The following is a 25,819-nucleotide window of genomic DNA, read 5'->3' as shown; positions in this document are numbered from 1 at the left end:
AACTTGTAAGTCGCTTGACTGTATATTGACTTGTCACTGAACTTTATAGCCTGTCTCCTTGAAAGGATGCTCTTAATGTGTGTTCAGCTGAATAATTTAACTATTTATTGAAGCAGAAATGTTCACTGTAAATTTAAACCATAAACTGTTACTCTGCAACAGCACCCTTAACCTTAACATCTGGAGAACTAAATAGCTGGACAGAGCAAAGAGTTCCGAGGATATGGGGAGCCAGGCTTCTCCTCCCCCTTCATAAATTCCAGTGTACCAGTGTAGATCAGACTATCAAAATACATACCTTAGACTACTAATAAAATCATAACCAGGAGTTACTGCACCAAAAGTTTGATTTCTGACTTCTTCTGCAAATTTGTAGGTAAATGCCTGGCATTCCTGAAAAATAATGAAATAAGATTTTTGAAAACTCCTGAAATTCGGTCAACAAACTAGAAATCAGTTTTACATGCTAATGTAACAAAAGTTATTCTAAGAACGGATATTAGGGAAACTATTTAACATATGAAAAAAAGTGTTCCTAAACTTGCAAAAAAATGAGATATCTGAGGCACATCTGATTTCCTATAAGTTTCCTCAATGCAACCTGAGCTCATATTTGGAAAAGAAAGGTAATCAATTCCAATTTTCCAAACACGCATACAGAGGCAGTTCTATAAATTGGTTCTTATTTTAGGTGTCCCAATGCCTTGTGCTTAGTGTCTATTCCAGAACAGCATAACTAGGAGACGTATCTATGGCCTACCCATAGTGCACCCTTTTATACATATCCTCCCTTGCATTTAGGTGCTACCTTTTAGAATGGCACCCAAGGGGATATTCTATAAACAACGCCCTACTGGCGCCTAAGTTAATTGAGAAATGCTGTAAAAAATGGTAAAATTAAAGTGCCTACTATCGCCTAAATAAAAGGCGCCCGAATCACATTTACGTAGGCACTTTACGAGGCTTAATGCCACATTATATATATATATATATATATATATATATATTCACATTATATATATATATATATATTATTCTTAAGGTTTAATCTGTAGATTAATGTGACTTCTATTTTATTATTGTCTCTTAGAATATATTAGGTATCTGTGAGATGAACATTTATATTCATTGAGGCCAATATTCAGCGCTATTTAGTAGGCCAGGAAGGGTTCCCAGCTGGCTAAATAGCATATAGCCAGCTATCCCGCAATATTCAGCAGGAAATAGATGGCTATCTCCTGCTGAATATCCAGCTTAGCAGATTGGCCAGTGACTGGCTGTGTCACATGACCAATGGCGTATCAAGGGGGGGGGCAGACCACCCCGGGTGCATAGCCGTCTGGGTTCGGAACCTCCTGGGACCTGCACTTCAGCGCGGCTGCCGGTCCACCCCCGCGGCCAAGAAAAAGTCTAAGAAGCTGGCGGAAGTGGCAAAAGCACCTTTTAAGGAATGCCCTCCCAATCTGGCTCTAACCCGCCCCCTTCGTGACGCCACCAGACAGCGTTCTCAGCCATTGGTCGACCTTGCCTGAGCACTGCAACCTCAGGCGCAAGAACGCCGATCGAGAACAAAAGCGATCGAGAATAATCGAAGCAAATAAAACACTTGAGATGTTGGTGGCAAAGACTGAGCTGGAACATGTAATATTTCATATTTCGGTCATATAGGGGTAAATTCTAAATATGGTGCCTAAAAAAGCACTTTTCTATAAACAGTGCTTAAAGTTAGGTGTGGTTCCTGGGAATAAGCGCTATTTTATAAACCGTGCCTAATTTAGTTACAGCCATTTGAACCAACAATAATAGGGCAAAAATGCCTATGCCTCGATTTACAGTGTAGGCACAGATTCCCTTAATCTACAGTATAACTATGCACATAACTTAAAGCAAAATCCCCAATATGCACATGATGTGCCCATTTCCGTGCCTCTTTTTGACTCCATGTGTAAAATTTAAGCATAGATTTCACACCTAAATGTATGCAAATAACTTGTAATTGATTCTAATTAGCTTTAATGCTTGCTAAAAACACCAATTATATTGGCACTAATTAGCTTATTATTCAATTAAATTGCATGCACAAATCACGTACAAGCCCAAATTTATATGTGGCATTTTCAGCGCTTTTTAGAGAATTAGTGTGTAAACATTTCCCGAGCCGGAGTACCTGGTATACAAGGGAAATTTATTATACATAGAATCCTATGAATTACATTCTCTAAAACCTCATATTTTAGACCCAAGTTAAGTTTTCCACATATTAAAGTTAACAGTTAACTTATCATAACTATTTTGCAAAGCCGCCAAGTTGAGACTTGTTAGTCTACCCTTCAGTCCATAATTGAGATCTTACCAGCATGAGCAGCCATCTAGGCAGTAAGCATTTTCCCAAGGCCACTAAGACTTTTCAGATTTCTTGCAAGGTAAATGTGGCAGGTCTTTCAGGCTCAATGATGGTGCACAAAGAGATTTCAGATAAGACATCCAAAGAATCCCCAGTCCCTTGACAGTGTCCCCTTGCAGCCCAGTTTGAGTATTAAGCATTCCATCAAGCAAAGTTCCTGCTCACAATTTGCCCTGCTCTATGGACACTGCTGTGACAGCTGTAACCTAACCACAAAAGCCAATTGCAGAGTGTTCATGAAAGAATGGGGCACTCATCAACAAAACTACTCTATCTCACTGCCAGATTAACTGGTAGTGCTCTTTCTTTGGGGAAAAGTGAAACGCTGCTTCTCAAGGATCCACCAGTCCTCTCACATTAGGCGGACTGCCCAGGTGAGTGGCATGCTGCATGCCATATGCCTCTATCTTTTATTGAGTTGGAGATGAAGAACCTGCTACAACTCCTGATGCAGGGATAGCTGTCTTTTTCGAACTCTATTTAGGCATTTTCCAACAAGGAAAGAGGAGCGCAGTGCACTTGAAAAAGGGAGAAGTTGTTACGGGAACAGATTTATATGTACGTGTACAGACATGCTGGCTTCTGTGAAACTGCCAGGCTCCCTATTCAATTGGGGAGAGGGGGTTTCTAGAAGTTCAGCTTACTGAAAGACCACGACAGCTCTTGAACTCCCTGGAGGGTGGTCTTGAAGAGTGAATGCACACCAGAGGAGATTTAAGACCTGTTCTTGGGCAAGAGATTTGTTTTTTGTTTTTTTTGATGATCTCATTTCCTGAATGACCAAGATCTATCCAACATGGAGGATCTTTGTGAATTTTGAAAAATCTGAGCTATCAGTTCAAAGGGGAGTCTGTACAGTATATAGTGGGATTTTTTGTTGTTGTTAAACTGGAGTTTGTTCAAGCAAGCGCCCTTTCTATGCTGAAAGAGTAAAGGTTCAGTTTGGAATTTTAAAAAACCTTTGGTGTGGTCAGTCTTTTCTTGGAGGCACGAGGGACTGTGTGGAGTGTGCTTATTTCAGCCTGCCAGCACAAAATTGGTCCCAGCCCATGGCCCAAAACTAAACAAATACTTTGTGGAACCCCTACCTTCATCCAGGCAAACAAGGGGCTTACACTATAATTTGATATCAGTCTTTCACTTTACTATTGGAGAATCTTGTCCCACTCTTTGCAGAGCTGCTTTATTTCAGACGCATTCTTAGGTTTTCATGCATGAACTGCTTGTTTCGGGTCCTGCCACAATTCTATTAGGTTCAAGTAAGGGTTTTGACCTGACCCATCCAAAACTTTAATTTTGCTTCTCCTCAGTCATTCAGATATAGACTTGCTTTTGTGTTTTAGATCACTGTCTTGCTGCATAACCCAATTAAGCTTCAGCTTAGGAGGGTTACCAGACATTCTCCTAAAGAATTATCTGGCACAGTGCAGAATCCATGGTTCCTTCAACAACATCAAGTTTTCCACCATGACTGTTGGTATGATATTCTTACAGGGGAATGCTATATTTGTTTTACGTCAGACATAATGGGACCATTCTGTGCGATATAAACGTGGGCGGGGGAATTCCTGTGTTCACTGAATCTTTCAAATGTTTCAAGGTACAAGAATTCAGCAGAGAGATGCTATTGCCTCTGATGTCATGGCAATGAGAAGGCTGGCTGCAATCCCAAAAGAAGGGAGCTACTATTGGCTGTTTTGAAAGATTCAGGGGTTTTTTTTTTGTTTTTTTTTTTTCAGCCTGAGAATAGTAAAAAGAAAAAGGCAGTGTGTGTGTGTGAGAATGGGACACAAGCAGTTTGGAGTAGGAAGAAACAGCCTGTTTCTCTCTCTGGTTAATAATTTTGTGGGAGCTGGTATTGAATTTATCTAAGCAGCTGGCTACTTCTATACATATAGCGCTGAGGATAAGTGTCTCAGTACCCTGAATATACTAGTAAAGGGGGAATTTCTATTTGTCCTATTTACCCTCTTTTTTACCTGATAGTGTTCTTCTGGCCTACCTCCTGTGCACATAAACAACTATAGGAGGCCAGGGGTTACATATACACAATTGAAGGTGAAATCATGAGGAGTGGAAAGCTTTTTCACATCACTGCACATATTCAAATCTTTAATTTTGTCCTCAAATGTTATATGAAAACAGAGATCCCATAGCAGCACTGCGTCATTAATGTGATCCTTTCTTATCATTCCAGTTCTTTTCACTTTAAACTGTGGTAGACACGTTACCATAAGAATGATTCTTTTAAGATGTTTACACGTCCACAAGGGGTTCATTTGCAAGGAGGAGTGTCAGGATTTCTGATGGCTGCAGGAAGCTTCATTATAAGAGATACAGAACTGTGAACAGAATAATAAGTATAGAGCCCAGCAAACACTGCAGAGACAGATCAGGATTACAAAAAAGAGTAAAGACAAATTTACTTGACCCAGCAGCCCCTCTATCGCCTACCCTATCCATTCTCTTTGTGAAATTGAGTCCTTCCCAATCATTATTGTTTTATTTTTAATTTGCATTTGTGTGTGTCAATTGCTCTATTAATTACCGTACCTTTGTTTTGTCTGGGGCTGTTAAAAGAATGGTAGCAACCAGAGAACCCGAGGAAGCGCCGGCAAAAGCTTTCACAGCCTTCAGCATGTTTTGGCCATGTCTAAGAAAAGCAGTTGCTGCCCCCAAGTGGTAGATGCCAAGAAATCCACATGCACCAAATGACAAGTTTAGGGGATGCATTCTTACTCTGAAATAAAAGATCAGTGAGAATCAGTCAGCTTTTTAATGGATTCCAAAAAGGAGAAAAAGAAACCCCTCCATAAATAAAAGCATAAAGTAAGCAATTCCAGCATATAATGCAATAAAACTGTGTATTAGTAAAGACACTTTTCTTTTACAGATAAAAAGGAAAGCATTAACTGATAAAGCAATTATTTTTTCCTTATTTTGTACACACCATATCAAAAGTTTTCATTTCCATCTGTGCATTCAGATTTTGTTTGTATGTTCAGAATTATTTAAGGGTCCTTATACAAAGCTGTAGTAGAAAGTGTGCCCTTACGTGAAATCTTTCTTGCACTCTAAAGCCATTTCTACTGCAGTCTGAAAAAATGGACAATTTTCCTTTTTCCGAACTAATGGCCACATACTAAATGTTGCCATTAGCACACATGGCTATTATTTAAAAAAAATTAGCGCATAGCACATTAGCGCAATTAATGCACATTTTTTGTAGGCGGTAAGGACTCATGTGTGAATCCTGCGCTAATCAGTTAGCTTGTGGCAACGTAGCTGTGCTGATTACTGCAGAAATGCCAACTCTTCCTCCCACAGAGGGAACGCTGATTAATGAAGACATGATCCCTGACTGACTTCTTAATTCAATTGTGTGCACAGATCGGCAATGCGCACAGATTTGCGCACATAACTTTGGCCACAGTTGACAGAATCAGAGGATGAGTGAAAACATTTCTATCTGGTGGAAAAGTATTACTATATAATCTTCTCTTAGGCTTCCATGGCTGGCATCATGATTGTAGCAGTTGGCCAGGTCTCGCCATGTCTGGTTAGGTAGAACCAACGTATCAGCCATTATGCATACCCTGAAGAAAACCACCGCATGATGACTGAAACGTTGGTTCTACCTACCCAGATGTGGCAAGACCCGGACATGATGCCAGCCATGGAAGCCTAAGAGAAGATTACATAGTCATACTTTTCCACCAGATAGAAATGTTTTCACTTATCCTCTGATTCTGTCAACTGTGGCCAAAGTTATGTGTGCAAATCTGTGCGCATCGCCGATCTGTGCACACAACTGAATTAAGAAGTCAATCAGTGCCCATAGTTGCCAATTAACAAACAATTGGCATTAACTACAATTTATGTACAAAACTTTCTAAGCATATTCAATAAAGTGGCGTGTGTAAATTCTAGTGTGCAGATCTCAAAAGGAGGCATAGACAAGGGAAGAAGCATGGACAGGTCTTGGGAGCTCCTTAAAGTTAGTCACACTGTTATAGAATATGCCGGTTCTACACACAACTTAGGCGCAGGCATTTAAGCCTGGTTTTCATCAATATAAATGCCTGTGCCTAAATGTTAGCCATGCAGACGGGTGCTACGCTTGATTCCATAAACTGTGCCTAACTCCAGAAGCAGTTTATAGAATTGCGCTAAGCACTGACCTTTCCAGTGTCAATTGTTTAAGCGACATATATAGAATTTACCCCTTAGTGCACAGTTAAGCTCTGGAATTTGGTGCCAGAGAATGTGATAAAAAGCAATTTCTCGTAGCATAGTTGGGCTTAAAAAAAAAAGGTCTGGACAAATTCTTGGCGTTAAAGTCTATAAACCATTATTAAAGTAGACCCAGAGAAAGCCACTGCATATCTTTAGTGGTAAGTAGACTGAAATCTTTCTAATTTTTGGAATTCTGCAAGGCACTTGAAACCTAGCTTGGCCACTGTTAGAAGCATATTGGGCTAGATCAGAGATCTCAAAGTCCCTCCTTGAGGGCCGCAATCCAGTCGGGTTTTCAGGATTTCCCCAATGAATATGCATTGAAAGCAGTGCATGCACATAGGATCTCATGCATATTCATTGGGGAAATCCTGAAAACCCGACTGGATTGCGGCCCTCAAGGAGGGACTTTGAGACCCCTGGGCTAGACGGACCTTTGATTTGTCCCAGTATGACAGTTCTTACTATATTCCCTTATGTGATAAAACCTAGCCTCAGTATCAAAAATGCCAACAATTCTGAATATGCTATCAGTAGCTTGAGATTCAGGGAAGTGGATTTTCACTTCCTAGATGAACTTTCTTGGCATCACCTGAGTATAATATTAGAATTCAATATTAACCAGCAAGATGTTACCCTGTTATATATAAGAACATAAGAATTTCCGCTGCTGGGTCAGACCAATGGTCCATCCTGCCCAGCAGTCCGCTCACGTGGCGGCCCCTAGGTCAAGATCAGTGCTCCAAATGAGTCCAGTCTCACCAGTTTAGCATGAACTTGTCCAACTTTGTCTTGAATCCCTGGAGGGTATTTTCCCCTATAACAGACTCCGGAAGAGCGTTCCAGTTTTCTACCACTCTTTGGGTGAAGAAGAATTTCCTTGAGTTTGTACGGAATCTATCCCCTTTCAACTTTAGAGAGTGTCCTCTCGTTCTAGCTACCTTGGAGAGGGTAAACAGTCTGTCTTTCTCTACCAAGTCTATTCCCTTCAGTATTTTGAATGTTTCAATCATGTCCCCTTGCAGTCTCCTCTTTTCAAGGGAGAAGAGGCCCATGTTACTATAGGTATAGGATTCCAAATCTAGAATCACAGTCATTAAGTCAGCACAGCTAGCTACACCTTTCCATATCAGTTTTGCAAGACTTTTAAAAGACTTACTGAAATCAATATAACAAGACCAAGTCTTGACTGGTTGCAGCACTTTGTACCAATCATAATAATTCAGACAGTTTTTAAAGGGTCTTCTAAAGCAGAATATTAAATCTCGTCCATTTCCATAGAGCAATTCCCTGGCTGGCAGTTCTCTAGATACCTGGTTACCTATAAAGTGTGATTACAGATACTTAACCTTGTTTTTCAGACAGTCAGCTAGAGACATTCCTTCTTCAGGGCGAGAACTTAAGTAACACCAAAACTAGAGAGGTTTTATATAGACTTTGGTTCTTAAGTCAGCTTAAAATAAAGATCCATGAATTCACAGTAGATAATGTTGACTAAACTTACCACTGTCAAGATTCCTCTTAGCATCTAATTGCAAGCATTGCAGAGAGCTCCTGCCAAATTCTCTCTCTTAGTGCTTAGTCTTTTGTTCCAGCTTTGCTGCACATTGAATTCCCTCTGGAATGAGTTTTGATGGTTTTTCATCTTCCATTTACAATATGATTCTGAAAGAATTTCCTGATGCTTTCAGTACCTCTGTCTCATCCTTCAATGTTATGCACTAATTCATTCTTACTTCTTTCATTTGCAATAGGGAAATTAAAATTCCCATTCTCCTCTACGGCTATTATTCAAGTTCCAAAAATGCCTTTCTTAGATTGTATGCAAGGTTAAAATGTTTCATATGCTCCTTTTCAAATGCACTACAGCTAGGAATAGTGACCTCCAAAACCTAAAGGCTTGTTCTCATGAATGGGCCAAGGCCTTTATCATTTGGATTTGCAGATCATTACCCTATACTGCTTTAAATTTAGGATGGAGCTCTGTGCTTATTAGCATAACAAAAATGTTGCTAAAATTCTACAAAACAACAAAATCCAACGAGCACCGAAAGGTTCCACAAAGGAAATGAAGAGATTGTGGAACCGAAGATCGGATACCAGCCTTTATTGGAAACTTGTGTGCTGCGCTGTTTGTTTGTAGCCTCTTAACTACTTGGATTTTTGTGACTTTTATGTTTTTATATTTAAGACAGTCAAGGGCCCCATAAGACCCCTGAGGAAGGCATTTTATTTTGCCAAAACACATGGGTCATTTGTATTTTATACATTATTTGTTTTTTGTTTTGTGGATTACTTGTGAATGTATATACCCTTTGAGGATTGTTTTTAAGATTTTTTTTAATTTTTTTAGTATTTGAACGCTTATTAAACTACAAACTGGTACATCTGATCTTCTGTTCCACAATCTTTTTTTTGTTATTTTGCTCAAATCCTACAAAACATTCCATTCCCACCAGATTTAAACCTCCAGGTCCTTCTCATTCCATGTGTCTCTGCTATTTCTGACCATTGTATAAGGTGATCAAGGTTGGAACAGACATCATGGAAAGCAAGAAGTGACTGGCGGGATTGACAAGGAAAGTGGATGGGACTTGAAATGCTGCATTTCTTTGGTTACAATCAAAGCAGTTTATATTATATATTGGTACTTATATTGTATCTGAGGCAATGAAGGGTTACGTGACTTGCCCAGAGTCATAAGGAACTGCAGTGAGAATTGAGCCCAGATTTCCAGGTTCTCAGGCCGTTGCACTAACCACTAGGCTATTCCTCCACTCCTGACAAGCATGGGAGAGGGAAGGAAACAAAGGAATTCTTTAATAGTTCTTTTACAACCCCTATCGTGGTGGAGGACCATTTTTAAAGTCATTTGCATAAGTAAACTGGCAATCTGAAAACTGTTCAATCCAGTTGAAGATATGTACAGGACTTTATGTGCATTTAATCATCTTGAGAAAGGCATAATCGGCAGGAGGGGCACATTCAGCAAAAACCTTCTTATAAAGAAAGCAAGTGACAGTCAAGGTGCAGGAGAGCAAGGCAGACCTGTGAGACAGAATATGTACCGGAGTTACAGACCACGATTCCGCAGAGGCCCACCCTGACAAAGACAACCAAGAGAGGAAGGGAATGAAGAAGATAAAGAGAACCAGGGGGATGGGACCCAGAGTCAGCAGCCACCTCAGCGTCGGTACCGTCGTAACTTCAATTACCGACGCAGACGCCCAGAGAACCCTAAACCACAAGATGGCAAAGAGACCAAGGCAGCCGAACCACCAGCTGAGACTACATCCGCTCCCGAGGCCGAGCAGGGCGGGGCTGAGTAAATACCGGCTTTCCATCTCTACCATCATCCGGTTTAGTCATCAAAGAAGACAATGAAACACAAATTCCAGCAATAAGAAATGAACCAAGAATTGGAACTGAAGATCTTAAGTGCTTGCTTTTTGCTGTTGACCAGATAACTAGAACAACTGTCTGCAGATCTTATGCAGCTTAGAGTTTTTTTTTATTATTACTTAAATAAGTCTCCTTTTGCAAATGACAACATGTTTTTTAAAAGCCTATTTTTCTCAATATACCTTTTAAAGGTTTTTAAATTGTTTCATATCTGGTCAAACAGATTTTTGAGAAGCTCATTTTTAATTTGGATGGAACGTACACCTGAAATTTTTTTTTATTATTTTTTTTTCCCCTCAAATGTCAACAAACTGCAAGCATCTGTTAATAAAGATCTTAAATCTGAAAAAAAAAAAAAAAAAAGAAAGCAAGTGTAAATACGGCAGGTCCTGCCTACCTATGGGTGATTTCCAACAGGAAATGGATGTGTCATTTTCTGACATAGAAATACTACTACTACTACTACTGTTTATCACTTCTGTAGCACTGAAGGGCGTACACAGCACTGTGCATTTTGACATTATGTAGACCAGTGTTCTTCAACCTTTTTGCACCTATAGACTGGCAGATATAAAATAATTTTTTTATGAACCGGCATCGGTCTGCAGACCGGCAGTTGAAGAACACTGAGCTAAGTCGTGGGCCATCTGGAAGCCTTCCCTCTGATGTTGCAACATCAGAGAGAAGGCTTTCAGTTCAGGCGCAGGACGTGCATAGGAGCCGCTGCCCATGGCTTTGTGCACTGAGTCAGTGAGGAAGAGGGAGCCGGCCCGAAGATAACACCGCATCAGTCGCACCGCGAACTGGCGGTTGAAGAACACTGTTTTGGGCCTGATGCACATGCCAGCCCTGTGGACCGGCAGGAAATTTCTGTGGATCGGCACTGGTCCATGGACTGGTGGTTGAAGAACACTGATGTAGACAGTCCCTGCTCAGAAGAGCTTGCAATCAACTTGGCTAGACAGACATGACATATAGGATTGGCGAAGCAGAACTCAAGGTGAGGAGAGGAGTTAGGTGTTGAAATCAGTCTCGAAAAGGTGGGCCTTTAACTTGGGACTTGAACACTGCCAAACACAGAGGCCACCATAAGAATTCAGGCAGAATATGCTAGCAGATTAAGGCCATAAGGCCCATCAAGTCTTTCTAATTGCATTCCTTGTATATTTCCACAGATTCCATCCGATTTCTGGCTTAATCCTAACTTATTTATAACTAGGAATTCTTTGTGGTTGGCCCATGTATATCTTCTTTAATCTCATAACCATTTCCTTTTCAATTCATGATTCATATACATACAAATCTTTTACAGTGAAAAAGGATGGTGAAAAATAGGCAGAGTAAAGCTCTTTTCACGTAACTACTCTGAATAAGTCTTATAAAGTTAAAGAGAATGCTAAAAGGCTTCCTGCTCCAGCACTGTAAATCTCAATTATCATCATTTTTTTCCAGATTTGTTTTATATGCTAGTGCAAGTTGTATGGCATCCATTCTGATCAGAATAGTGAAATGATTCATTCATATTTTCAAAGGCAAGCTATACACAACTATTAGGCAACTCAAAGATTTCAGCAAAGAAGATTTGCAGATCTTTTATCTCCTTTTTATGCATTTTTCTAGCATACAAGCAAGAAATGTACTGCAGGAGTTGATATATATAATGGAAGGAACAGAGCAATCCAGAACTGAATAATAGAACAAGGGTCATGTATCAACATTTGACATACATTACTAGAAATGTACCTGCTGCTAGCAGAACAGCTCTCAATAATTTATATTTTAACAGTGTCATCTCTTGGTTAAGAAATAATGGGTCATTTACGAAACTGGGGTACCATGCTGGTGTAATGTTAGCATGCATTGAGATTTAATGTGTACTAGAAATAAATGTATGTTAAGGACTATACCACATTTTAGTAAATAATACCCAAATGTTTAAAGCTTGTGAGGGGGGGGGGGGGGGGGGAGAGAGAGAAAGGGTCAGTTTCAAAGCCATTCCCATAGGCAAACGTGTTTTATCTGCAAAAATGGGATCCTTATAAATGTGCCTGCCTTGAAGACAGATAGGAATATGCTTGCCTGAATGCACTTTTACTTGCATTCTTGAGAGCTAGGTTGAAGGTGGGGATTTAAACAGAACATGTACATTTGTATTTTTTCATGCATTACTTTTTGCCAAAATACCTATAGAAATAGGGAGGTGCAAGCGTCAATGGGTGCTTATTCCTTGAGAAAAAAAAATTGGATAGGACGCTAAAATGCTAAAGATCTTGAAAAACATTGGTGATAAAGTCGTATTGGGACAAGTGCAGCCTCAGCTCTTACCTGTCAGTCCTAGCTTAACTTGGATAGGTCTGCTTAAAATACGAGAGTAAACTAAAAAGTAAAGGCAAAATACAATTAACAGCTTTAATAGAAGTAACTGTGAGCAACTGAACATATCATTTTTCCACATAGTCCCCATGCAAGATGACACATTTGCTGTATTGTTCAACTAGCTTCTGCATTCCTACAGAGAAGAGGTTTTTCGGCTGCTCTTGAAGCCAGGTAAGCACTACTTCTTTTACTTCATCATGCTTTATCTTTTGCTCTCTGAGTTGCAGTGATGCATTCATTTCTTGTTGATGGTGATAATTTTCTCCAGAATACTCAGATCTTCTTCATGCCATCTCAGGAACTGAGTCACAACCTCCACACGCTGTAGCTTGTGCAGATCAGTAAACTGTTTGAGAACTCATTGTGTGCAGACTTTCCTGTATCCCAAGTCATCATGGATGATATCCAAATTTGCAGCCAATTGAGACACCGTTAACTGTCAGTCTTCTCTAATCAAGGCATCCACTCTGTCAATGTGCTCTTGTGTGCACGATGTTGATGGGTGACCAGAACGACCTTCATCGATTACACCTGTTCTTCCCACTTTAAATATTTTGTTGATTCATAGTGCTATGTACATATATCCAATGATGAATTTCTACAGTTTTCATTCTCTCTGCTCAAAGAAAGCACACTACCGCATGCTAGGGTCCACCTTGGGGATTAGTGCCCAAGAAAAGGATCTGGGTGTCATCGTAAACAATACAATGAAATCTTCCACCCAATGTGTGACGGCGGCCAATAAAGCAAATAGGATGCTAGGAATTATTTAAAAAGGGATGGTTAACAAGACTAAGAATGTTATAATGCCCTTGTATCACTCCATGGTGCAACCTCATCTGGAGTATTGCGTTCAATTCTAGTCTCTTTATCTCAAGAAAGATATAGTTGTCCTATCTAAAAATCTCTTGTAGTGACAAGATTTGAATGTGGGAAATGAAAAAAGATATGAGCTATGAGCATTTAATGGAATGAGCCAACTTGAAATGAGAAAAAAGATAGGTTGGAGCCAAGCCAGTTAGCGTTTTGAAACAAACACAAGCAAATTTAAAAATAATTCTTGCCTCCACTGGCAACCAATGCAAAAGTTTATAGTAAGGACTTACATGATTGTCTTATTTTTGAAAAAAAGAACAAAAAGGCAGAGTTCTGAATAATGCTCAATCTTTTGATAGTTCTTTTATAGGATCTCACGTATATTATGTTACAATATTCAAGAATTCTCAATATTAAAGATTGAACCAATAATCCAGTGCTCAAGCGGTTGTCATTCCTGAACCACAGGACCTAAAGAGTCCTACTAAAATCTATTCTATTGCAACCTATATAAAATATGGAGTATCATGGGCACCTTCCTCTCCCCTCTGCTTTTCAACCTCTATATCAGACATGTGATAGACATTGCCTTAAAATACCAAATAAACATCCACTAGGCTCTAAGCAAGATGCTCAAATCTCCAAACTACATGACTGCTTCTCAGAAATAAAAAGCTGGATGACCCAAAACAAACCGCAACTAAATGCGGTGAAAACCGAACTCCTTTTGATGACCTTATCCTATGCCTTAAGTAGACCTGAGGAGGGCCAGCTTGGTTTACCTGGACAGGTAGGGGTGATGAAATGAGCAAACATGAAATAACAAAAAATTCAGCCATTACACTTTCTCACATTGCACCAGGATTTACTAGTTAGAAAAACCTGTTGATAGATAGGGCCTAATCCAAGAGCAGGTGAGAATGTAGTATTGGTAGCTAAATATGTGAAAATTGGATAAGCTGGAATATAATAATCAGAAATACAAAAGTAGAAGACAGGAATTTAATTTAACATATTGATTTGACACATGTCTGATAATAATAATAATAACTTTATTTTGTATACCGCCATACCCAGAGAGTTCTAGGCGGTTCACAGCAGTTAATAAGATTACACACGAAAATAACATTGGAATTAACAATTTTTGGAATGTACATGTCGTTGAAGTTCACAGGAATTTAACAATTTTCTTGGAGGGTACAGGTCAATGAAGTCGACATAAAATACCATCAGTAGGAATATACAAGGAGTATACAAGGAATATACACGGAATATAATACAAGGAATATGCAAGGAATATAGTACATGGAGTATACAAGAATGTACAATAGTTTTTGTGTTTTTTTTTTTTATAGGGAAAAAACATACCGGTCAGTGAAGTTAATTGGTTTGGAGGGTACCTTGGGGGGGAAGGTGGAGGTTCAAGTGTATTGAAGGGAGTAGAAGCCGTGAGTGGGAGTGTTAGGGATTCTGTCCGTGGAATAAGTGAGTTTTGAGTTTTTTTCTGAAGATGTGCTTGAGGGTACAGGAAGGCAGGCTAAGACATTCTGTGATTGATAACCACCATAGCAAATCTACCCCAGATGGCAAAGCTTAAGTTTTATAGGGCTTCTTTGTTCTGAAGAGTGACCAGCCTGAACTAGGCCGATCCTCTGGGAGTTATAGGCAGACAGGAGTTGGCTTTTGACCTGGTATCTACATTCCAAGGGGCCCTGAGGTTGCAATGACCTGAGTCTGCAGTGGGAAAGACAGATCTAAACCATATGTGTATCATTGTATAGATAGATCCAAAATTAAGTTTTAGTAAGTCTGTAAATCAGTAAAATTACACAATAGGAGTTTATGTAGCTATAGGTAACAAATTAACAAGTGTAGATTAGAATAATATTTTATTTTACTTTTCATATATCTGAAATCCTGAAGAGATCCTGATAAGGCTACATCTGGTGTTTGACCTCTGACCTTAAGCAACTTTTTTCTACTTTTTAGAATTTTGATGGGAGGGGGAGTTAACTGCTCCTTCCATCTTTTCTCTGTTCAGCCTTAGTGAGACAGAGATGATTTTCTCAGTACAGAGAGGGCACGCTGATTTTTACAGAAAAGGGATTAAAAGCTGAATCTGAGTAGTCTTTGTGAGTATATTACAATATCTGTCTATGCATTTCTTCTTTTTATAAAATATGTAAACTTAATGTGAGAATGTAACTTTTTAGGTATAAGAATGTAATTTTAGGAATGCTTTTGTGATACGCCTATATGAAGCTAGCCTTATATGGGAACAAATAATTTGGACCAGTTAGATTGTAACGAAGGAATGTCATCATTTAGGATATATATGGATGTGTAACTGGTAAAACATTGGAATTTGTTACGAGCAAGGCCAGCTTTTGGCTTCTGTAATAATTCTCATGATGCAACTGATAACTAATTAATAACCTTATAATCAACGAGATTTGATAACAAATAAATAATATGTTTTTGATTTTATAAAATACTTTGCATTATTTTTTTCATTATTCATTTTTACAACCCTAGAGTAGCTACAAGTACGCTTGTGTGCAATTATTCTGGTCACTTTGTATAGAGAGAGGCGACCCCAAACTTGCCTACCCGTCGAGCTCATGGGAATCGACCACTCTGATGGCCAAAGATAAAGTATGCAGCCTAAGGGTGATTCTTGACACTGACCTTTCGCTCTGATCATGTCTCCCAAGTAGTTTCCACCTCGCTCTACTACATCTGACAGCTACGGAAAATCAGACAATACGTCTCAGAACCAGACTTCTCCCAACTACTCTACGCCTTTATCCTCTACTGTAGGAACTACTGCAACGTGCTCCTAAATGGCCTCACTACAAAAAATCCTCCATCAACTACAAGACAAAGTGCCGCCATCCAGCTCCTGAAGAACCTCCACAGAAGAGACCCAATCACCCCAGCATTGCATGCTGCCCACTGGCTGCCAACTGACAAACAATGTATATTCAAAGGCTTAATAATGGTCAACAAACTCTTCCACGACTTGGTACCAGCCTATATGGCCTCCAAACTTCTGCCGTACACCCTAAACCAACAGATTCACTCACAAGAAGAAAAGCAATTATGCACTCCCTTGGGACGAACCCTTGAGAACACCTGAAAACGATCTTACTCACACTACCTACTGTGCCTCTGGAACAGGCTACCTACCTACATAAAATCATTAGAAGGTCTACTGAACTTCAGGAAAGCAATAAAAACTCACCTCTTCCACTGACCCTCTATGACAGTGTGCCAACCCAAATTCCCCAGATCTTCTGACCAAGGGCCTGACTCTCCACTGTCTTGAGTCTCAAACGCTGATGTGCTTTATCTTATGTCTGACCATGCCATGTTTTGCATCCAATGTTCTACTACACTCTGTCATATTGTTCATTACCCTTGTCCTACTGTGGCTTTAGGGAGTCCTGCCAGCTCATATAATCTGGGGAAAATACCCCTGCTGCAGCAGAAAATCCACCTTGACACCACCTTTGAGATTTGCAGGAGGGATGCCCACTCCCTCCTGCCTAACTCCCCCAACACTCCCCCAACACCCCGCCATATTTAATCAGCAGGAGGGATGCCTACTCCCTTCTGCTACCAGGCCCCACCCCCCTGAACCCTCAATATTCCTCGACACCCACCTGACACCCTCCTTACCTTTAGGAGATGGCTGGCAAGAGGGATGCCCACTCCCTCCTGCCAGCAGACCCTCCTCTTCCAAAATTATAGGCCTTCCCCTTCCCAGTGTATCTTGGGATGCACTGGGGAGGGGCTTAAGAATCTTATTGGTCCATATAGCATATCTGGACCAATCGGAGTCTTAGGCCACTCCCAGGGAAACTCAGGATGCACAGGAAAGGAGGCCTAAGGTCTCAATTGGCCCAGGTGCCTAAGGCCCATCCTATGGGAGAGGCTTTAGGTATCTGGACCAATCAGGTCCTAAGGCTGCACCAATCAGGTCCTAAGGATGCACCGGGAAGGGGAAGGCCTGTCATTTTGGAAGAGGTGAGCCTGCCAGCAGGAGGGAGTACAGCATCTCTCTTGCTGGCTATCTCCTAAAGATACAAAGGTCCTAAAGATTGCAACATAAACTATATCAGCAACTCATTTCTTAGCATTGCAACGGAAAGTGAAACAAAACAAATCTATACAAAAAAGGAGATTACCGCTGAAAAATAGCTGGAAAGCGATGACCACAAATGCTCGCAGTCTAAGCAACAAAGTTCATGATCTGCAAGCCCTGATGTTAGAGGCAGATCTAGATTTCCTTTTCAACAGCTGCAGATGAATCCAGAGACCAGTAGGATAGCAGACATCTACCAGCAGGTGGAGATAGAGAAACTGATTAACAGGTGGTCCTATCGGTTGGCACTCCTCCTGTATCACCAGTATCGCTCCTGCCCAAGCATCCGGAACTAGGAAATATTGAGCACGTAAAAACTTCTTTCCATTAATCAATTGCCAAGGGCAAAATACAGAATACAACTACCAACAATAACAAAACTGAAACGTGCAACAAAGAAACTGACAGACCATCTTCAGAAAGGGTGAGGATCTGGATTCATCTGCTGCGTCTAAAGGAAAGAAAATTAACAGGTAAGAACATAATTTTTCCTTCCTATTCAATAGCAGGGTGGATGCCTGGAATGCGCTCCCGAGAGAGGTGGTGGAGAGGAAAACGGTGACTGAGTTCAAAGAAGCGTGGGATGAACACAGAGGATCTAGAATCAGAAAATAATATTAAATATAACTTCCTGTTTTGGAGGGCAGTACCAGCAACAGACACCAGAAGTGTGCAAGGCTATTGTGCTTCACTTGGCTTTGGTTTTCTTAGAGCCACCGAGTTGGGAAACCAGTGGGTGCACAAATGGGTAGGGTGGGAGGGAGGAGAAGAATACAGTTTTTATTTCTTGGTGCTGCTACAGGCACAGGAAGGTGAACAAGCAGCAGCAGGGAGGCAAAAGCAAAAGTTAGGTATTCCCCTGCATACCCCTTGCTGTCTTGTGTATCCCTTGGATTATACATACCACATTGGAAACCTATAGCATAGGGGGCAATTCTATAATTGGCATTTTCAGTTAGGCACAATGATGCTGCACACTTAGTTCCAATTCTATAACTGCATGTGTGTGCTAAGATACCATTATAAACTAATAGCATAAACCTTAATTGTCGTGTCTAAATTTGTGCAATCATTTACAACAGGTTAATGGCAGAAGTATGTATTCCGTGCATTACGTGTAACTTATACTATTCTCTAAGTTATACACATATGGAGGAGACATGAGCATGCCCCCTATATGTATACTCCTCTTGCAGGTACATGTCAAAGCTCTCACATGCAAAACAAGTTTCAAGTTTATTAAACTTATTATATATACTCCCATATATACTGTATATATATAATGTTTGTAAACCACTCTGATATATTCCTTAATGGGCAGTATATTAAGCCTTTAATAAACTTGAAACTTGTTTTGCATGTGAGAGCTTTGACATGTACCTGCAAGAGGAGTATATACTCTGTATATATATGGGAGTGTATATAGAGTATATATACTCCCATATATACTGTATATATATATAATGTTTGTAAACCACTCTGATATATTCCTTAATGGGCAGTATATATATATATTGTTTGTAAACTACTCTGATATATTCCTTAATGGGCAGTATATTAAGCCTTTAATAAACTTGAAACTTGTTTTGCATGTAAGAGCTTTGACATGTACCTGCAAGAGGTGTATACATACTCCCATATATAGTCTGATATATTCCTTAATGGGCAGTATATTAAGCCTTTAACATATATGGGAGAAAGGTACATAAGGAAAGTATAAAATACAAACCAGAAGAAAATTGGAAGTACAAGGAGAGAAAGGAAAGAAGGAATAAAGTAGAGGGGTAGAAGAAAGGGATTACACTACACTAGAAGGTGCAGCCAACAAACTACCGTATTTTCACGTAGATAACGCGCACCCATGTAAAACGCGCACACGGGTATAGCGCGCGAAAACCACAAATTTATGTACAGAAATTTTTATATACCACGCACACCCGTATACCGCGCATGCTGCCCGACTCTCCTTTCGCCCGCCCCAACTCTCCTCTGGCCACCCCGACTCTCCTTTCGCCCGCCCCGACTCTCCTCTTCCCCTTGAAGTCCTGTCCCCACCCTGAAAGCCTGATGCCCCCCCCGACGTCCGATTCACCCCCCCTGCAGGACCGCTCGCACCCCCACCCCGAAGGACCGCTCGCACGCACCCGCACCCCCACCCCGAAGGACCGCTCGCACGCACTCCCACCCGCACCCGCACTCCCACCCTGAAGGACCGCTCGCACCCCCACAGCCTCCCGACCCCCCCATCATGTAGAAGCTCCTACCGGTGTTCTGCTGCTTCCTCTTGGCGGTCCCGACTCCCCGACACGATCGGGGCAAGAGGGAGCTCAAGCCCTCTTGCCCAGCCAACCGCGGCACCACCGACACGATCGGGGCAAAAGGGAGCCCAAGCCCTCTTGCCCCGCCGACTCCCCAGCTCCCCGACAATATCGGGCCAGGAGGGAGCCCAAGTCCTCCTGGCCCTGGCGACCCCCCCCGCTAGTTGTTCGGGCCAGGAGGGAGCCCAAACCCTCCTGGCCACGGCGATCCCCTACCCCCACCCCGCACTACATTACGGGCAGGAGAGATCCCAGGCCCTCCTGCCCTCGACGCAAACCCCCCTCCCCCAACGACCGCCCCCCCAAGAACCTCTGACCACCCCCCCAGCCGACCCGCGACCCCCCTAGCCGACCCCCACCCCCCTTCCCCGTACCTTTGTATAGTTGGCCGGACAGACGGGAGCCAAACCCGCCTGTCCGGCAGGCAGCCAACAACGGAATGAGGCTGGATTGGCCCATCCGTCCCAAAGCTCCGCCTACTGGTGGGGCCTAAGGCGCCTGGGCCAATCAGAATAGGCCCGGGAGCCTTAGGTCCCTCCTGGGGGCGGGGCCTTGGGCACATGGTCGGATTGGGCCCATGTGCCTCAGGCCCCGCCCCCAGGTGGGAACTAAGGCTCCCGGGCCTATTCCGATTGGCCCAGGTGCCTTAGGCCCCACCAGTAGGCGGAGCTTTGGGACGGATGGGCCAATCCGGCCTCATTCCGTCGTTGGCTGCCTGCCGGACAGGCGAGTTTGACTCCCGTCTGTCCGGCCAACTACACAAAGGTACGGGGAAGGGGGGTGGGGGTGTCGTGGGGGTCGGCTAGGGGGGGTCATGGGTCGGCTGGGGGGGGCGGTCGGAGGTTCTTGGGGGGGCGGTCGTTGGGGGGAGGGGGGTTTGCGTTGAGGGCAGGAGGACCTGGGATCCCTCCTGCCCGTAATGTAGTGCGGGGTGGGGGTAGAGGGTCGCCGTGGCCAGGAGGGTTTGGGCTCCCTCCTGGCCCGAACAACTAGCGGGGGGGTCACCAGGGCCAGGAGGACTTGGGCTCCCTCCTGGCCCGATATTGTCGGGGAGTTGGGGAGTCGGCGGAGCAAGAGGGCTTGGGCTCCCTTTTGCCCCGATCGTGTCGGGGAGTCGGGGGGGCAAGAGGGCTTGAGCTCCCTCTTGCCTCGATCGTGTCGGGGGTGCCGCGGTTGGCTGGGGCAAGAGGGCTTGAGCTCCCTCCGATCATGTCGGGTGTCGGGACCGCCAAGAGGAAGCAGCAGGACACCGGTAGGAGCTTCTACATGATGGGGGGGGGTCGGGAGGCTGTGGGGGTGCGAGCGGTCCTTCAGGGTGGGGGTGCGGGTGGGAGTGCGTGCAAGCGGTCCTTCGGGGTGGGGGTGCGTGCGAGTGGTCCTTCGGGTGCGAGCGGTCCTGCGGGGGGGGGGGTGAATCAGACGTCGTGGGGGGAACTATGTAAAAATAATTTTGTACAACGCGCTCACGCGTATAACGTGCAAGGGTATGCGCGGTACGTAAAAAACACATATAACGCGCGCGTTATATGCGAGAAAATACGGTAAATAGTACCTAATTCAAGGCCATAGACACATGTAACTGCAGGCACTCAGTTAAGAATTGTCCAGGTTATTCTGGCTGTACACTGCCTTGGGTGACTTTCATCAGTAAGCTGGTAAATAATTCCTAATAAATAAATAAATAAATAAGACAGACATCATAGCTTCAAACTCCCCATGTTTCTTTAGTCTGGAAGCATATCAATGGCGCCCTCTTCTCCTTTCCCAGTCAAAAGAAGAACTTTAAGGCATCCTTCCTAGTCCATCAGTGCACAAGCTTCATATCTAGGCCACTCACTGTCCAATAACTCTATCAGGTTCTCTAACACAGAATGGAGAAGATGGGAATCTCTAAGTAAAGGCCAGTCAAGCACATTCCTGAAAAAATAACTATAAAAATGACCAGTATGAGGCCTGGACAGACAGTTGTTGAGAAGGGCACCTCAGCAACTACCTACTCTGTCTATTGGTAAATATGCCCTTGCTTTTAGTTAAGTACCTCTATCTTTAGCTCAGTTCACAAACTATACTGTGTTTTGTTTTTTTGCACGAGTGCTAAGTAAACTATTATGCACGGGCTAAATCTGGTCTAAAGTATTTTCCATCCAGTTCACAATGTTGAGAAGGGTCCTGGCCCTGGGTTGTGATAACACATCATGCTTCCCAATCCCCCTCTCTGCAACTCTCAGACATCAAGAAAGATGGAGATCAGAGCTTATGTCTGACCCTGAGGCCTTGTAGCTTGATGTAAAAATTCAGTAATCATGAAAGCAAATGGCTGTTTCATCAATCAGGTCTTATTGGCCAGAGATGGTCTCTTGAATAAATTTCAAACCAGTTTTAATGACCTGCTCAAAACTTGTCAAATGGCGGTGCCAGCAACAGCATCTAACAAGAAATGGCAATTATACAATTTCCAAAGGCTGTATCAATATTAGAAGAAAAAAAAATGTAGCTTTGATTCCAGTTCTCTCTCTCCCTCTGATCTCTGCAGACTCTGCAATATTTTTCAAGCCACAACAGACTTACTGTCAGCTAATTTTTATTAGAGATTGAATGCAACTGGCTGAGACAAATACACTGACTTCTAATAACAAATAAATACCCTTAATTAAGGACATAATTTAATGGTTATCTTAAAGGGTTATTTCTTCATTCCAGAGTCCACATATGGTTCAGGAAAAGACTGAAAACATATTTGTTTGATAAATTCCTCACTGCACAATAACTCTGCTTACCCTCCAATCCTGTCAATAGCGACTATCCTTGCCTTCTTGCCCATTGCATGTTCCTCAGTTCATTGGTGAACCTGTAACCATCCCCTCCCAGCAACTGTACCCAATATTCTCCTCTCTGATATTGTACTTCCTCTTCCCTCAGCCTCTCTGGCCCCCAGAGCATCAAATCTGTCCTGCTTTCTTTGGGCAGCTACTTCCAATAGTGTAACCTTCTAAAGTCTCTATATGGGCCTCTTACTTTGTAAATCACCTTGAACCTGTTCTGGATAAGTATGATTCAGAAATTCTGATTAGATTAGAAACCTGAAAGAACTTTGCACTGTGTATTCTATATAGCTTTACAGATATTTCTTCAACTCAGTCTCTTTTATTCCAGAAGGCAATGGTGGACTCTTCTTTGATACCTGCATGTGTTGAGAAAACAATTCCTCCCCCCCCCCCCCCCCCAGTTCAGTGGGAATCAGAACTTGAATTAGGTACCATATGTCTTGAATAACAACTATCTAGGAAAGTTCACTCTTTTTATATGTCCCCATAGCTTACTCTACTGCAGTCTTTGCTTCAATTGTTCTGGGCCAGGGCCATTCACCAGGGTTTCTAGAACTCTACAAACATGCCCTTTAAATCTAGCCATAAAGAATGTAACACTCTCCCTTCCATAGGCTGTGAAAGTTGACTCCACAACATTCCCATCTCTGTCAAATCCAGGAAGCAGCAGATCTAAACATTATCACCAACTGGCTCTTCTAGCTTCCTTTTTTTCCCCAGACAGAATTAGATTTTATGGCATGTAATCACAAAACTTCAGCATATTACAATCTGCTTTCAAAGCCATACAGAAGGCAATAGAGTTCTTAGTATTCTAAGTACGAAGTGTTATAATAGGCATTCTGTTTCTGACAAACCTGGCGCAATGCATTGAGCTTCCAGGCAACCACATCCTCAAACTGCTGTCAGGTATAAATTACATTTCGGTTTCTTCCTTTATGCAGCATAATCAGTAGGAAAATACACCATGCTTGCTACCAACCATTTTAATTAGCCAGATGCAAAGAACATAGTAACTCAGTTTTACAGACCCACTATATTGATTATAGCACAAGAACAAGAAAGAAAACCATTACATGAGCTATAAACTCCATGCAGTCTTACTCTAGTGAATAAGGAGAATCTCTCAGTAAGGAACATTTGCTTTGCTCTGTAAAATAAATATTTCGCTTTCTTTTAAAAGTGCATGATTGTTTACATAAAAATGCAGAATATGAGTTACATAAATGTACAGCAGGTGGGCCTTTTTCATTCGAAAGGAAGCTCTGGAATGAGGGGGTGTAGGAAGGTGATAGATTTAGAGGTGATCTACGAAAACATTTCTTCATGAAAAGGTAGTGGATATGTGGAATGGACTTACAGCAGAAATAGTGGGAATAAGGACTATATGTGAATGCCAAAAAGCATGGGACAAACACAGAGAATCTCTAATGGTAAGGAAGGGATTTACGGCCCAGTAGTGACTTGACAGGCCATTTTGGCACAGATGCACTAAAATCATCGCTAAAATCTGGTGGGTCACTGTGGAGCTGACAAATGGATTTTAAAATGGTGATCAATGTTCAACTGACTTTGCATGCAAATTTAGGGTTATCAGACATCCGGATTTACCCAGACATGTCCTCTTTTTAGAGGACATATCTGGGTGTCCTGATGGCTTTTCAAAACCCAGCACTTTGTCTGGGTTTTGAAAAGCTTCCAGCTCAGGACCGCATGGGGAGAGCATCTTTGCATGTGCGGATGCAACATGGTGACATCATCGCATCACACCTGCACATGTGCAGATGCCCTCCCGACGAAGTTCCAAGCATGAGATCAGGTTGAGGGTGCGGGACTGAGGGGCGAGGCTAGGTGGGACTGGGCGGGCCTGGGGGCGGGGCCATGGGTCTGGATTTTACAATAGTAAAATCTAGTAGCCCTATGAAAATTAGTTTCACAAAGGTTGGCCGTATTCCCATCCCATCAGTCGCTGGATAAGCGATTTTTCACACATTCGCAAAGCCAGCAGGGCCAACATCAGAGCAGGGGAAGCTCTGAAGCAGTCTCCTGCCACTCAGCTGTTCGGGGCAGGAAGGAAGAGTACTGTTTTGTTTTTTAATGGGCACAATTGTGCCATTAAAACAAACAAACAAAAAATGGTCCTGCCAACCTCTCCCCTGATGAAGGCCCACTTCCTCCTGACTTGGCCACACAAATCCCCACACACACCCCTCCCCCAATGACTGCCCCATTCCCCAACAACTTAACAACAACAAAAAAAAAATCAGCAGGAGGAATGCCAACTCTTTCCTGCATTGGCCGCCTGGACTACCTCCACCCCCATGACTTCCCAAAACTTGGCCCCCTCCACACCACCAAGGTCCCCCTTCTGACTCCTCCCAGCACACTAAGTCCCCTGGAGAAGGCCTTTGTGGTCTGGTGGGCTGGGAGGAGTCAGGTTTGAGCCCTCCCCCCGCAGCTCAAGTACACATCTACAAACTCCCCCTCTCATAATTGATGTAGAAATCCGGCAAGAGGGTTGCCTACTCTCTCCTGCCGGCAGACCCACCTCTTCAAAATGGTGGGCTTTCCCCTTGGGATGCACTAGGAGAGGCCTACAACTTCGATTGGGAGGGACCTTTGGTATCTGAACAAATCTGAGTCTTACGCCCCTTCTAGTAACATCCCAGGATGTATTGGGAAAGGGGCCTAAAGCCCTGATTGGCTCAAATTCCTAAGTCCTCTTCAATGGGAGGTACCTAAGGTATCTGGGCCAGAGTCTTAGGCCCCTCCCAGTGTATCCCAAGATGTATTGGGAAGGAAAAGGCCCACCATTTTGAAGAGGCGGGCCTACTGGCAGGAGGGAGTGGGCATCCCTCTTGTCAGATTTCTACAAGATATGGGGAGGGGAGATTGGGGTGTGTGCTTGAGCTGTGGGATTTTGACCTGACTCCTCCCAACCCACCAGGGCCTTCTCTTGGGGACTTTGTGGGGTGGTGGGAGGGGTCAGAAGGGGGGAGCCTTGGTGTCTAAGGAAAAGCACCTGCACAATTTTGTACCTGATATTTTTTGTTCCAATATTTTATTAAAAATTTGTATATACTGTATATACATCAATAAAGCATACAAACAGAAGAACAAAACAGCACAGGAAACAACACTTGTATCTTGGGATTAGCAAGTAACAGGACTTTCCATTTATAGTATACTGTTTCAGCATATTCCATTTCATTGATCAGTTATGAAGATAAAGAGGTTCATAATTTAAAAAAATATATATATATCCAAAAACCATCATAATTCGGTACTTGGACAT

General features: G+C 42.5%; 1 protein-coding gene across 2 annotated transcripts in view; it reads right to left on the bottom strand.

Annotated features, from left to right (window-relative positions):
• The window catches only part of PNPLA4 (patatin like phospholipase domain containing 4), a 105,568-nt gene that overhangs the window by 29,698 nt on the left and 50,051 nt on the right, over nt 1–25,819 (bottom strand). For both annotated transcript variants that reach the window (XM_033950330.1, XM_033950331.1), the window contains 2 exons: nt 4,958–5,144; nt 299–393 (listed from right to left, as the gene is read on the bottom strand). In XM_033950330.1, coding sequence (XP_033806221.1) covers nt 299–393; nt 4,958–5,144 — 282 coding nt within the window. The remainder of the gene's footprint in view (nt 1–298; nt 394–4,957; nt 5,145–25,819) is intronic.

Source organism: Geotrypetes seraphini, chromosome 6 (genome assembly GCF_902459505.1).
Source record: "Geotrypetes seraphini chromosome 6, aGeoSer1.1, whole genome shotgun sequence".
Lineage (NCBI taxonomy): Eukaryota > Metazoa > Chordata > Amphibia > Gymnophiona > Dermophiidae > Geotrypetes > Geotrypetes seraphini.
This window is presented reverse-complemented; position numbering and strand designations above follow the sequence as displayed.